General features: G+C 48.3%; 2 protein-coding genes across 3 annotated transcripts; one reads left to right on the top strand and one right to left on the bottom strand.

Annotated features, from left to right (window-relative positions):
* Positions 1-88: 88 nt before the first annotated feature.
* Positions 89-5,534, bottom strand: CCNE1 (cyclin E1). Its single transcript, XM_069739295.1, has 12 exons — positions 5,151-5,534; positions 4,624-4,674; positions 4,467-4,542; positions 4,308-4,382; positions 2,562-2,710; positions 2,282-2,417; positions 1,912-2,058; positions 1,625-1,720; positions 1,399-1,533; positions 1,212-1,323; positions 791-951; positions 89-528 (listed from the first exon to the last, which is right to left on the bottom strand). Exons 2-12 carry the CDS (start codon positions 4,635-4,637, stop codon positions 418-420), a joined length of 1,212 nt encoding a protein of 403 aa, XP_069595396.1. The 5' UTR covers positions 4,638-4,674; positions 5,151-5,534; the 3' UTR covers positions 89-417.
* LOC138649139 (uncharacterized protein F13E9.13, mitochondrial-like) lies at positions 5,505-12,637 on the top strand. 2 transcript variants are annotated; one of them, XM_069739297.1, is made up of 7 exons: positions 5,505-5,628; positions 6,388-6,463; positions 6,541-6,623; positions 8,458-8,638; positions 11,685-11,835; positions 11,965-12,092; positions 12,327-12,637. In XM_069739297.1, the coding sequence occupies exons 2-7, from the start codon at positions 6,391-6,393 to the stop codon at positions 12,515-12,517; spliced, it is 807 nt and encodes a 268-aa protein (XP_069595398.1). In that variant the 5' UTR covers positions 5,505-5,628; positions 6,388-6,390; the 3' UTR covers positions 12,518-12,637. The 2 variants fall into 2 exon arrangements, with proteins under 2 accessions (XP_069595398.1, XP_069595397.1); XM_069739296.1 differs by lacking the exons at positions 5,505-5,628; positions 6,388-6,463 and having other exon boundaries at positions 6,588-6,700.
* Positions 12,638-14,264: the final 1,627 nt, after the last annotated feature.

The following is a 14,264-nucleotide window of genomic DNA, read 5'->3' as shown; positions in this document are numbered from 1 at the left end:
CTGCGTCCTATAGTGAGTCATGGAGGGAGTTCCAACACAATTTTGAGAGCAGCTTTTGCAGCAAGTAAAAACCCCAAAAAACAAAATGTTATTGTAAAACCTCACCATCGTGCAGATGGTATTTTTTTTTTTTATTTTAAAAGATATAGCAGCATCTCTAAAACTAATATAAAAGGTTACAGATTGGAGGGAGTGATTGCACACGAAGCAGTAAACCTGACACCCAACACTTTCCTTACAGTAGTCGCCCCTCCCCCACACGTTACTTTGCCTCCAGCAGCATTTTTCATAGCAGCAAAAAGTAATAAAGTCTCGGGGGTCTCGTTCCCCCTCAGGAGTTCGTAAAAGCTTATAAAAGACCAGCAGGTCCAGTTCATCAGCGGCCCTGCCTGGCGCAGCCCACATGGCTCAGACAGACTAGTCGCTCCACGGTTTCGTGACGGTTAGGGGGGGCGTCAGGACACTGTAGTGGTGGTCCTCAGCGTTTCTCTTCATTTCCATCATTCTGCCTATAGTTCGGGCATTTTCCTGAAAGAAAAAAGAAAATTAAAAAAAAAAAACAGGGAAAAACAAAAACGGACCGGAGTGGAGGAGACGCCGGGGAATTGTGTAATCTAAAGATACAGGACCGCCGCCCAATAACGTTGGGGGGGTTCAAGGGGAATGTAGAGGAGTGGTGCCCCTTTATAGTGCATCTCCGGCAATCATAACGCACAAGTGTCTGCAGACCACACATCAGCCCCCCCACGTGCCGACTGCTCGGCTGGTGCCCCAGGGTCACACTACTCACCAGCAGCTCGGCGCGGTCCCGGTATGTCTGGATCGTGTGCATTTCCGTGACGTCCACCCCGGCGAAAAACTCCAGCTTTGTGGACCTCCCAGTGTCTCTGATCGCGATCACAAAAGGTAACAAGAACTGAATGCACTTCTGAAGGTCCGTCCACTTACAGCCTGGAAATAAAGGCAGACAAGAAGGTGAGGGTGTGAAGAACGCAAAACCCCAACATCTGGCACACGGAGCCGCCTGCACCTGGCAGTGAATGGAGCTTTGATACAGATCTGACATTTGCAGGCAGATACAATGTATCAGTCACCCAGAGTTCTGCAGCTGTAACGTGTCTCCATCTCCGGCCAGCAGGGGGAGTCTGGCGGACATTAGGCCACAATATGGAGCTGCCCCCCCCATTTTCCACACCCACCCACAGACGTACCCGTCATCTCCTGCAGATACTGCTCGTTGGTGCAGTGATAGAGGGCAGAGGCGGCCAGGATGCGGTAGGAATATTCCAGGCTCCGGACGTCCAGGGTACATAAATCCAGGAGCTGGAAGAAGACAGGACAGTTATCAGACGGTCGGACACTAAAGACCCCCCTAAGTCACACAGGAGCCCACCTTACCTCCATTATCTTTAAGTAGGTGATGTGTGGATACTGGGGAAGGAGAAAGTGCTGCAGTTCTTTGCTGTGCGCCATTTGTAAGTAAATGTTCAACCAGGAGACCACAGTGATCGGCGTCAAACACCAATTAAGTGCCTGAGGAGAGGAAAGGGTTAACCCATCGCTTAAAAGGGCCAGTCCTACATTAATAAACCGAACAGGTCAGGCCCCAGACCACCAGCCTCACCTTCATGATTATCAGCTCCATTTTCATCATCTCTTCCTCGGTGCAGGAGCAGTCGGAGTAGTAGGAGAACTCGTGGAGCTTCGGAGGGTAGATCTCCTAAAATGCCAGAATTCAGACAATTACTGAAGGATTCGCAGAAGATGGAATTTACAATCAGTGAAGCTTTGGATCTTAGATGATGCCAACCAGCGGCACAGGGTGGGCACATTACAGGGTAAGGGGGGGGGGGGACCCCGCCAATCAAGAGATCCAGGGGATCAAAAAAGGAGGCAAGAGAAGGCACCTACCTCCATCTTGGAGGCGATGAATAGGCAGGTGACGCCGATGAGCTGCAGCTTGGATTTCCTCACGTTCGCTTGTGTCGCCAGAAAGCGGTCCATGAAATCTTGTGCCAGGTAGTAAGTCTCTCTGTGTAGCTTATGAACCTCGGAAACCTGACGATGAAAAGGGATCGGCTGTGAGACGGTATGGGATCGACCAAGAGGTGCGGCAATCCGACCAAGAGGTGCAGCAATCCAACCAAGAGGGGCAGCATCTGCCAATTATCAGAGAAGCACAGTGGCCAAATATATAAAATAATGTCCTAACCGGAGTATCCAATCACTAAGATCTATGGGCGAGACCGCCGGGAACACAAGTGGGGCGCAGCATACTCACCTCCATCAGCCAGTCCAGCAGCACAGACCTCATGCTCCCGTCCATATTCGGGTGTCTTTGAAAGACATTCTTGTCCCTTACGTATGTTGCGTCTTTGAGCAGCAAGTTCTGCCACACATCATCTGGGTTCGCCCAGCTGCAAAAAATAAATATATAAATAAATAAATAATCATGAGCACCATAAAAATATAATCACTAAACTTCATATCCCCCATGATGTCCAAGCAGTTAGGACTACAATCCACTATGGTACTATCCACTATGGTACTTAGTTGTATACCTGAGAGGTGGAAGAGGAGAGAATGAAGACCACCGGAATCTCAGGCTGGCGTATTCGGGACCAGGGGTAATGTATGGCGCCCAGGGTTGTCTCTGGGGTCTAGGGACAAACTGGTTGTTGCATTGCCACAAGTTAAAGCTCCGATCAGCCTAAAAATGGGAAAAAAAAAATGTATTATCTCTGCTTTATTAACCTCTTGTCATCTGATCTCTGTGTTGGCATATTGGTCAGTGTGGCACCCTGCCCCTACACATGACGAAGACCGGATCTAATGTACAAGGAGGTCACTGGACTACAACTCCCATGGGTTCCCAAGCTTCAGAGCATCTCGCCCTGTGAGGAGCAAACACCAGATCAGACTACACTTAGGGTATGTGCACACGTCAGGATTTCTTGCAGAAATTTTCCTGACAAAAACCCAGACATTTCTGCCAGAAATCCGCATGCGTTTTTGGTGCGTTTTTTTCCCCAAGTGCATAGAATTGCGGGAAAAACGCAGAAAATCCGCAAAAATAATGAACATGCTCATTTTTTTACCGCGATGCGTTTTTTTTTTTTTTTTTTTCTTCTCACGGTAAAAAAATACATCCATGTGAACAAAACATGCAGAATGCATTCTAAGTGATAGAATGCATAATGTATGCGTTTTTAATGAGTTTTTATTGCGTTTAGCGCGAAAAAACCTGAACGTGTGCACATAGCCTTACAGAGGCAGCTGGAGAGGAGTATTAGTGATACATAATATGTATCACTAATGTTTAGTGATATACATTAGTATTAGTACATTAGTACACATATTAGTACTATTATAAGTACTAATATGTTTTTATTGCAGTACTAATAGTATATAATCTAGAATACTCAAATTAACATGGTTAAAAATATTAAAAAGTAACATCAATAATATTAAATAATCAAAATAATAATAATAATATAGGAATAGCCTAAATGATAAAAGTGCCAAGCACACACTAACTGTATTTATACAGGTAGAAAACATATATGCCAGGTAATCCATTAGCATTGCTATAAAGCCCCTCCACTCAGCAGCTGGGAAGGGGGTCAATAGGGGCAAGTGTATGCTAAAACTCAGCTATAAATAAATTTAATAAAAAAAAATTATATATGTATGTGTGTGTGTGTGTGTGTGTGTGTGTGTGTGTGTGTGTGTGTGTGTGTGTGTGTGTGTGTGTGTGTGTGTGTGTGTGTGTGTGTGTGTGTGTGTGTGTGTGTGTGTTATATAAATTGCGTGCGTATATAATATATAAAAATTTTTTTTTACAAAATGGAGGCAGCACACCAGTTAGTTAAAAGGTGAGAAAAGTGCTATAAAAATAAATATTTAATAGCTCAAAATGACAAACACTACAGAATGTGCAAGAAAAAAAAAAAAAAGTGTACAATGAGACACGTGTGTGCGTCTTCGCCTATGTGTTCCAGGGGAGGAGAAAAGTCCATTGTAACATGGATGCCCACTTTGCTGTACAGCCAGGGATCCTATTATCAGGGTAAATGGATTCACAGTATAAGCCCTTACAACAAATCCATATAATGTGCAGGATGGACATCAGAGACCAGTGTGGGGGGATTGCATGTAATCAGGTGTTCACAATATGAAGGGTTAGTTTTTTTGGAGGGGGAATCTCTGGGCAGCACATCCCCATACAATGTATCCAGAGCACAGAACAAACAACGTTCTATTTACAAACAAATCTGTAGAAAGTGATACAAAGTATCCGCCATTACCTGCTGCTCGAACTGCTTCTTCCTGTTCATTTCCATAAGCTCCATGTCTGAGTTTTCTCCTGGATCTTGCAGAAACTGCATAAATAAGCAGTAGACAGTGAGCAGCAGCCCCCCATACACCCCACAGCAGCCCCCCATAGACCCCCTGTAGGCACTTACAGTGGCCATATCTGCCTTCCTCTTCCTGGAGTGTTCGCTCCTCTCCTCCTTTGTAGGATTTTCTTCTAGGCATTTACTGAAAATAATAATAAAATATTAATAAATAGGTCCCAGGAGGGGGATGGGTGGAGGACTGGATGGGGGGCTCTGCACCTACCTCATATTGGGCATCTCAGGGTCCCAGGGGTGGAATTTGCAGGGGTCGCAGCTGAAATGAAGAGAAGCAGGGGGGGGAATATTTACATTTAGGGGGCAGCTGGGGGTCTCAGGGTGAAAGTGCAGAAGTTCGGTGCTGGGCAGCTGGGGTCTCAAGACATCGCCTTCACCAGAGACTTAATCCAGAGTGCTGGCCTCCTACACACATAGCCCCCCAAAAAGTGAGCCAAGCTGGAGAATGGCTGCAAAGTTTATATAGGAGGAGAGGAGGGCGGGATTGTCCCCCCCACCCCCCTAATTTGCAAAATTGACCCTCTTGCATGCCAATAGATAAGGCCAGCAGGGCTATCCACTTTGGCAAGGGTCCAAAGCATTAACCATTTCAAGCCTGGTGAGGCCTACAGTGCCACATGCACAGCAAACGGGCAGCTCTTTACTGGAGACCCCCATAGAACAAGTTAGCGCTCCCCACCCCCAAATAAACTATGGGGACCCCCTAAAAGTGTAAAAACCGTGCCAAGAACTTACCACAGATGTTGGGGTGCAGGATGCTGAGCAAGGGGGGGCAGCGAGGGGGAAAGTGAGTAAAAAGTCTGAATTCAAAGGGGAAAAATAAATAGATTAGTTTAAAGGGGCAGAAAAGTGGGGGGGGGGGGGCACCAGAGAAATAGGGGTCTCATGGAGAATGACTGCACAGCTGCATGGTGGCTACAGGGTACCCCCCTAAGAGAAGCTGGGGGGCAGGTAAAGCTAGCAGGTAAATCTAGAAAATGGGGGGCACCGGTCCTTGGCGGTGAGCATCAGGCGTTCTGGGCTTTTCGGGGGGCTGTTCAGGCAATCCCCGGCCTCCCCCGTTATAAACGCTGGCAGTCGGGACCGGGGACCGCAGGGAGGGACTGGCGCCCAGGGCGTGGAGCGGGGGAGGCGGGACAGGAACCTGGAAGTGGGCAGAACACGTGGGCTGCTGGATGTCAACAGCGAGGAGCGGGGGGCGCGGAGTATTGGGGTGAGGGTCTATCGGTTACACAGGCGGATCCATTGTACGGGGTCACGCAGGGCCCCCTCTATTCCACTCGTGTTCTAATCTCTCAGCTGTGATCACATAACAAACATTAATGGGGCTGAAAAATCAGGGATTATTAAGGGTTAATCTGTAAAAACGGCTCCTCGGGTTTAGGGCTTGTTCACACCAGCGTTTTGTAGTTCAGGAGGACTGCAAACCTATTTTGATTGCTGTATAAAAACGGATGTCACACGGACGAGCTCTCTGGGAGCTAAGGACAAAGACCCCTATATTCAAGATTGGGGGGGGCTGCAGGTCCTTGTAGTGAAAGTTTCCACACATACTATTAAGGGTGGATTTTTTCACAATCAGTTTGGACCAGATCTGAGCTTTTTTTAATTCTGACCTGGGCCAAGAAGAGTCACCTTGATAGCCGGAGATGATACTGAAAAAGCAAAAACACCAATGTCCCCTCCAGAGACTGGAATGTCAGGCCTACAAATGTACTGTGACCCCCCCCCCCCCCCTTCTTATCTGGGGGTATACCTGAAGGAAGTGGAGCCCTTCCCCAAACCTTCTAATATTGGATCATTCACCCCCTTTTGAAGCCCCCGGAGCACTGATCACCACCCCCCGCCCCCCACCCCCCCACACTAGTCCCAAGTTCTGGCTACCTGACAAGTCTTTACCCAGTGAATGCATTCAGTACAGGTTTTCGCTGGGGATCCAGTGTGATCTAAATTCTGGAATTATTTATTTTAGGCAATGAAGTTTTTGCAACTCTTTGGAAGGTGGCGGTCCATTGTCATAGGCATGGTGCATCTGAAAGCTTTACCAGGTGGGCTTCCAGGCTGGGGGGCTGTGATGCTAATTTTTCATTGTGATGCTAATGTTTCCATTGTCCCTGATGAATAGGATCTCCAGGCTGTACATTACCTGTGGGGCAGGTCCTGGAGCAGGCGTGTCAGGAGGCAGAGGTCTACAGGAAAGCTGGGATTGTAAGCAATGCCTGGTCTTGTGTTATTCAGGTGACATGTCTACATTCCTCTCCATCTTCAGATGGCAAAGGAGACTGGTATGGAAACCTTCCCTGCTAATTATCAACCTCGCTCCTCTAAACTTCAGTGAGAAGTCTTCAAAGTTTTTCTTTTTTTTAGTTAATATAAAACTTGTTCACTGTATAATCCCATAGCATCAAGTTATATTGTATCTCTGTATACAGGGAGCTCCCCCTAGTGGTGGCTGCAGACAGGATCTTATCATGTATCTCTGTATACAGGGAGCTCCCCCTAGTGGTGGCTGCAGACAGAATCTTATCATGTATCTCTGTATACAGGGAGCTCCCCCTAGTGGTGGCTGCAGACAGGATCTTATCATGTATCTCTGTATACAGGGAGCTCCCCCTAGTGGTGGCTGCAGACAGGATCTTATAATGTATCTCTGTATACAGGGAGCTCCCCCTAGTGGTGGCTGCAGACAGAATCTTATCATGTATCTCTGTATACAGGGAGCTCCCCCTAGTGGTGACTACAGACAGGATGTTATCATGTATCTGTATACATGGAGCTTCCCCTAGTGGCTGCTGCAGACAGGATCTTATCATGTATCTCTGTATACAGGGAGCTCCCCCTAGTGGTGGCTGCAGACAGATCTTATCATGTATCTCTGTATACAGTGAGCTCCCCCTAGTGGTGGCTGCAGACAGGATCTTATCATGTATCTCTGTATACAGGAAGCTCCCCCTAGTGGTGGCTGCAGACAGGATCTTATCATGTATCTCTGTATACAGGAAGCTCCCCCTAGTGGTGGCTGCAGACAGGATGTTATCATGTATCTCTGTACACAGGGAGCTCCCCCTAGAGGTGGCTGCAGACAGGATCTTGTCATGTATCTCTGTATACAGGGGGCTCCCCCTAGTGGTGACTGCAGACAGGATCTTATCATGTATCTCTGTATACAGGGAGCTCCCCCTAGTGGTGGCTGCAGTCAGGATCTTACCATATATCTCTGTATACAGGGAGCTCCCCCTAGTGGTGGCTGCAGTCAGGATCTTACCATGTATCTCTGTATACAGGGAGCTCCCCCTAGTAGTGGCTGCAGACAGGATCTTATCATGTATCTCTGTATACAGGGAGCTCCCCCTAGTGGTGACTGCAGGGTGGCTGCAGTCAGGATCTTACCATATATCTCTGTATACAGGGAGCTCCCCCTAGTGGTGGCTGCAGACAGGATCTTATCATGTATCTCTGTATACAGGGAGCTCCCCCTAGTGGTGGCTGCAGACAGGATCTTATCATGTATCTCTGTATACAGGGAGCTCCCCCTAGTGGTGGCTGCAGACAGGATCTTATCATGTATCTCTGTATACAGGGAGCTCCCCCTAGTGGTGGCTGCAGACAGGATCTTATCATGTATCTCTGTATACAGGGAGCTCCCCCTAGTGGCTGCTGCAGACAGGATCTTATCATGTATCTCTGTATACAGGGAGCTCCCCCTAGTGGTGGCTGCAGACAGGATCTTATCATGTATCTCTGTATACAGGGAGCTCCCCCTAGTGGTGGCTGCAGTCAGGATCTTACCATATATCTCTGTATACAGGGAGCTCCCCCTAGTGGTGGCTGCAGTCAGGATCTTACCATGTATCCCAGCAGAAATGAGTATAGCAATCCTTTGTAACTCTAAGCAGTAGACATCACCCCTTTGCTGGTGTTTCGCTCTGCTTGGCATTTATCTGTTTGTTGATCAGTGGTGCAGCGACTGTGACATTGGAGAGTGACCTGCACTGTGGATTGTTTGAGCCGTCACTGAAATCGGTGATTTTTCTCTTACCAGGATGGCCTGATAGTGGAGAACATGAATGACGTCCCGTATACCCTTCGTATCGGACCGGAGGTTACAGCATCCATGGCCGCTGTCTGTGCCGCTGTCAGGCAGACATGCCCACGACTCCCTCTCGGTGTTCAGGTTCTCGCTTGCGGCAATCAGCAGGCCCTGGCAGTTGCACTGGCGGCAGGTAAACATCAGTGAGAGAAGTATGTCCATTGTGTGCATTCAGAAACCATGGAAAGCTGGGTATCATGAACTTTGTAGCTTATAAGTGCTGCTGGAGAAAATAGCGCAAATAGGGTCTTATACAGGATACAAATCTGTATACACTGCTCAAAAAAATAAAGGGAACACTAAAGTCCCACATCCTAGATATCACTGAATAAAATATTTCACTACATAGTGGAATGTGTTGAGAACAATAAAACATAAAAATTATCGATGTAAATCAAATTAACATCCCATGGAGGTCTGGATTTGGAATGATAATCATAGTGGAAAATGAAGTTACAGGCTGATCCAACTTCAGTGGAAATGCCTCAAGACAAGGAAATGATGCTCAGTAGTGTGTGTGGCCTCCATGTGCCTGTATGACCTCCCTATAATGCCTGGGCATGCTCCTGATGAGGCGACGGAAGGTCTCCTGAGGGATGTTCTCCCAGACCTGGACTAAAGCATCCGCCAACTCCTGGACAGTCTGTGGTGCAATGTGACGTTGGTGGATGGTGCGAGACATGATTTCCCAGATGTGTTCAATCGGATTCAGGTCTGGGGAACGGGCGGCCAGTCCATAGTTTCAATGCCTTCATCTTGCAGGAACTGCTGACACACTCCAGCCACATGAGGTCTGGCATTGTCCTGCATTAGGAGGAACCCAAGGCCAACCGCACCAGCATATGGTCTCACAAAGGGTCTGAGGATCTCATCTCGGTACCTAACGGCAGTGAGGCTACCTCTGGCGAGCCCATGGAGGGCTGTGCAGCCCTCCAAAGAAATGCCACCCCACACCATTACTGACCCACCGCCAAACCGGTCATGCTGAAGGATGTTGCAGGCAGTAGATCGCTCTCCACGGCGTCTACAGACTCTGTCACGTCTGTCACATGTGCTCAGTGTGAACCTGCTTTCATCTGTGAAGATCACAGGGCGCCAGTAGCGAATTTGCCAATCCTGGTGTTCTGTGGCAAATACCAAGCGTCCTGCACGGTGCTGGGCTGTGAGCACAACCCCTATTTGTGGACGTCGGGCCCTCAGACCATCCTCATGGAGTCGGTTTCTAACCGTTTGTGTAGACATATGCACATTTGTGGCCTGCTGGAGGTCATTTTGCAGGGCTCTGGCAGTGCTCCTCCTTGCAGAAAGGCGGAGGTAGTGGTCCTGCTGCTGGGTTGTTGCCCTCCTACAGCCCCCTCCATCTTCCCTGGTGTACTGGCCTGTCTCCTGGTAGCGCCTCCAGCCTCTGGCCACTACGCTGACACACAGCAAACCTTCTTGCCACAGCTCGCATTGATGTGCCATCCTGGATGAGCTGCACTACCTGAGCCACTTGTGTGGGTTGTAGAGTCCGTCTCATGCTACCATGAGTCTGAAAGCACAACCAACATTCAAAAGTGCCCAAAACATCACCCAGAAAGCATTGGTACTGAGATGTGGTCTGTGGTCCCCACCTGCAGAACCACTCCTTTATTGAGGGGGTCTTGATAATTGCCAATAATTTCCATCTGTTGTCTACTCCATTTGCACAGCAGCATGTGAAATTGATTGTCAATCAGTGTTGCTTCCTAAGTGGACAGTTTGATTTCACAGAAGTTTCATTTACTTGGAGTTAGATTCTGTTGTTTGTGTTCCCTTATTTTTTTTTTGAGCAGTGTATATATAAAAACGAGTGTATGTGTTTATGTATCGACGATGGTGTCATAATGAGTATATGGGCACGGGACTATGGGATGGAGGATAATCATTATAATTTGCTGTAGCTAACAACAGTTGGTTACTATGCTCGGGCAATGCACTGCTCTTCAGCTAGTGGTTTAATATGATTTAATTGAACTCATCAGATGGAGCTAAAATTAAGCTTATAGACGTATTCGCTGCAGCAGATCCACAGGTCCAATAGTGACCAACCGAAGGGAAAAACAATGGGTAAATGTGGATTCACTCTGCGCTGCTGAATAACTGGACGTTCGGGCGTATTATCAATATAAATTGTGGTTTTTATTCATTCGGCACGTCTCAAAGTTCTAAGACTTCATCAGGAAACACCACAAAATGACACAGAATTAATAAAAATTACAATTTATATTGATAATACGCCCGGACTTCCAGTTATTCAGCAGCGCACAGTGAATCCAGGTTTACCCATTGTTTTTCCACTTTGTAGCTTGAAATTGCTTTATCCCAGATTTCCCTCAATGCAAACCTAAGCTGTAACCCAGCTTTACCAGTATCATCAATGGTAAACCTAGGCTGTAACCCAGCTTTCCCAGTATCCTCAATGCAAACCTAGTACTGTAACCCAGCTTTCCCAATATCCTCAATACAAACCTAGTACTGTAACCCAGCTTTCCCAGTATCATCAATGGGAAACCTAGGCTGTAACCCAGCTTTCCCAGTATCCTCAATGCAAACCTAGTACTGTAACCCAGCTTTCCCAATATCCTCAATGCAAACCTAGTACTGTAACCCAGCTTTCCCAGTATCATCAATGGGAAACCTAGGCTGTAACCCAGCTTTCCCAGTATCCTCAATGCAAACCTAGTACTGTAACCCAGCTTTCCCAGTTTCCTCAATGGCAAACCAAGGCTGTAACCCAGCTTTCCCAGTGTCATCAATGGGAAACCTAGGCTGTAACCCAGCTTTCTCGGTTTCCTCAATGGCGAACCTAGGCTGTAACCCAGCTTTCCCAGTATCATCAATGGTAAACCTAGGCTGTAACCCAGCTTTCTATTTCCTCAATGGCAAACCTAGGCAGTTTGGCTTACATTTGGAGGGTGAGAGCCCATCTTGACTTCGTCCTGCAGACACAGTCTTTCTCCTGATACATTGGAACAAACCCTTCAGCTGAGTGATCAGGGCTCGATCCGATGATGATGGTGACCCCGCTCATGTGCTATTGACCCTCCGCCGCCTCCCTATCCTATCTACTCCTGGGAAATCCGGGTGGCCACCCCTCTCAGACCAGGACCCCCGGGTACGTGACTCCCAGCCGACCCTTGATCTTTGCTGTGGTGCAGGGCTGGACTTCATCCGAGCCGAGGGCTTTGTCTTCTCTCACGTTGCTGATGAAGGCCTGGTGCACGCCTGCGCCGGGGATCTGCTGCGCTATCGCAAGGAGATCGGCGCCGAACACATCCAGATCTTTGCCGACATTAAGAAGAAGCACAGGTCAGTGTGAGCAGACGGTGGGCGATTCTTTACAGCAAGCGGAGACCCTGAAAAAGTACAAATAAACTATGAGAGCGTTGTGCGGCTATTTTTTTCGGATGGCCCCTTTAAGGCAATGTCTGTTCTCAGCTCCCACGCGGTGACGGCCGACGTCTCGATCTCGGAGACGGCGAGGGCGGCGGAGTTCTTTTTAGCGGATGGAGTCATACTGACCGGAGTCGCGACCGGGCAAGAAGCCGATGCGGCGGAGCTGAAAGGTGGAGTACGGGGGATCAATGACAGCTGCTGCCTCACAGCTGGGACTTCGCTACTATTGCATCAGCGCAGATACAACCCGACTGTCTGGTGATGTTCTCTTGTGTTTTGCACTTTCCCTGCGCTGATACATTGTAACAAACTCCCAGCTGTGAGAAGTATCAGTGGCAGATTCTAAGGAGGCTTCAGAAATCGTGGTAAAAAGTTGTTTTCTGACCCTTTTCTTTGCATCCTAGAGGTGCAGCGCTCCGTCCGCATCCCCGCGCTCGTCGGATCTGGGGTGACGCTGGACAATGTGGAGACGTACGCGGAGGCCAGCGCCATGATCGTCGGCTCCCACTTCAAACATGGCGGCGACTGGAGGAAGAGCGTTGACTATGACAGGGTGGTGGCGTTCATGGAGAAGATCAGCGAGCTGCGGGGCTGATGCTGCCCCCTACTGATGGGGTGAAGCCCCCAATACATTTTTATCTCTCACTTTAAACAAATCAGATTTTATTTTTTTTTATATTTTTCACTTGAAAAATAAATATTAATCTGTTGAATATGTTTGTGTTTGTTTTTTGACTTTAGATACAAATGATCAGTCGTGGTTCTATCTTCTAGTAAAGCTGGCGGAGGTCACTGCTGAACGATATTAAAGGGTTAATCCAAGCTTACAGAAATATATCGGCCTTAAAAAAAAAAAAATAGCGCCACCCCCAGATCTCTGGTGTCTCCACAGTATGACGCCCTGTGACCAGCGGATATTGGGGGACATTCCCGTCACATCAGCTCAGTCCTGGCGTTTCTAGTTCTTACAGGAGACATCTGATCCCTGGTAATGAAAACATCACATCCGCCCTGATGGCAGCGATGGTTCCGAGGGGTCATCTCACCCCAGAGTACAGGGAAGGACAGGACCGCCATCAACATGTACCGGTGTGACCGGACCAGGGGCAGAGCCAGCCGAACAGTCACCACCGGGTGTGGAGCCGAGGGACGGATGTCTGCAGGAATTCTACCAGGACAATGTCCCCAAGGAACATCAACCTGAGCCCAAACTAGAGACTGCACAGTATGGTACAGAGCATGGAGGCAACTAACAACCACCACCATCATTAACAACCACCGCCACCATCACTAACAACCGCCACTAACAACCGCCATCACCAACAACCACCACTAACAACCGCCATCATCACTAACCACCACCATGACCAACAACCACCACCATCATTAACAACAACCGCCACCATCACCAACAACCACCACTAACAACCGCCATCACCAACAACCACCACTAACAACCGCCATCATCACTAACCACCACCATCACCAACAACCACCACCATCATTAACAACCACCGCCACCATCACCAACAACCACCACTAACAACCGCCATCACCAACAACCACCACTAACAACCGCCATCATCACTAACCACCACCATCACCAACAACCACCACCATCATTAACAACCACCGCCACCATCACTAACAACCACCACTAACAACCACCACCATCATTAACAACCACCGCCACCATCACTAACAACCGCCACTAACAACCGCCATCACCAACAACCACCACTAACAACCGCCATCATCACTAACCACCACCATCACCAACAACCACCACCATCATTAACAACAACCGCCACCATCACCAACAACCACCACTAACAACTGCCATCATCACTAACCACCACCAACAACCACCACCATCATTAACAACAACCGCCACCATCACCAACAACCACCACTAACAACTGCTATCATCACTAACCACCACCAACAACCGCCACCATCATTAACAACAACCGCCATCATCACTAACAACCACTACCACTTAAGGTACCTTCACACTGAACAATATCGCTAGCGATCCGTGACGTTGCAGCGTCCTGGCTAGCGATATCGTTCAGTTTGACACAGCAGCGATCAGGATCCTGCTGTGCTGTCGTTGGTCGGAGCTAGAAGGCCAGCACTTTCTTTCGTCGCTGGATCACCTGTAGACATCGCAGAATAGGCGTGTGTGACACCGCTCTGCTTTCCGGCCGCTGTGCTTACACAGGGCAGAGAAGCAGAGCGCCGAGGGACAGACAGCGGAAGGTAAGTATGAAGTGTTTCTTTTTTTTTAACTTTAACGCTGGTAACCAGGGTAAACATCAGGTTATTAAGCGCAGCCCTGC

Source organism: Ranitomeya imitator, chromosome 9 (assembly GCF_032444005.1).
Source record: "Ranitomeya imitator isolate aRanImi1 chromosome 9, aRanImi1.pri, whole genome shotgun sequence".
Classification (NCBI taxonomy): domain Eukaryota; kingdom Metazoa; phylum Chordata; class Amphibia; order Anura; family Dendrobatidae; genus Ranitomeya; species Ranitomeya imitator.
The sequence above is the reverse complement of the archived record's forward strand: the minus strand, read 5'-3'. Positions and strand labels throughout refer to the sequence as shown.

Excerpts from the sequence above, each read along its gene's own strand:
- CCNE1 (XM_069739295.1), bottom strand. Across the intron at positions 4,383-4,466 it reads GGAAGGCAGATATGGCCACT|TTTCTGCAAGATCCAGGAGA; the intron begins GTAAGTGCCTAC and ends TTATTTATGCAG. Across the intron at positions 952-1,211 it reads GTATCTGCAGGAGATGACGG|GCTGTAAGTGGACGGACCTT; the intron begins GTACGTCTGTGG and ends CTTTATTTCCAG.
- LOC138649139 (XM_069739297.1), top strand. The coding sequence starts at position 6,391 with ATGAAGTTTTTGCAACTCTTTGGAAGGTGGCGGTCCATTGTCATAGGC. Across the intron at positions 6,624-8,457 it reads TCTACAGGAAAGCTGGGATT|GATGGCCTGATAGTGGAGAA; the intron begins GTAAGCAATGCC and ends TTCTCTTACCAG. Across the intron at positions 12,093-12,326 it reads CGATGCGGCGGAGCTGAAAG|AGGTGCAGCGCTCCGTCCGC; the intron begins GTGGAGTACGGG and ends TTTGCATCCTAG.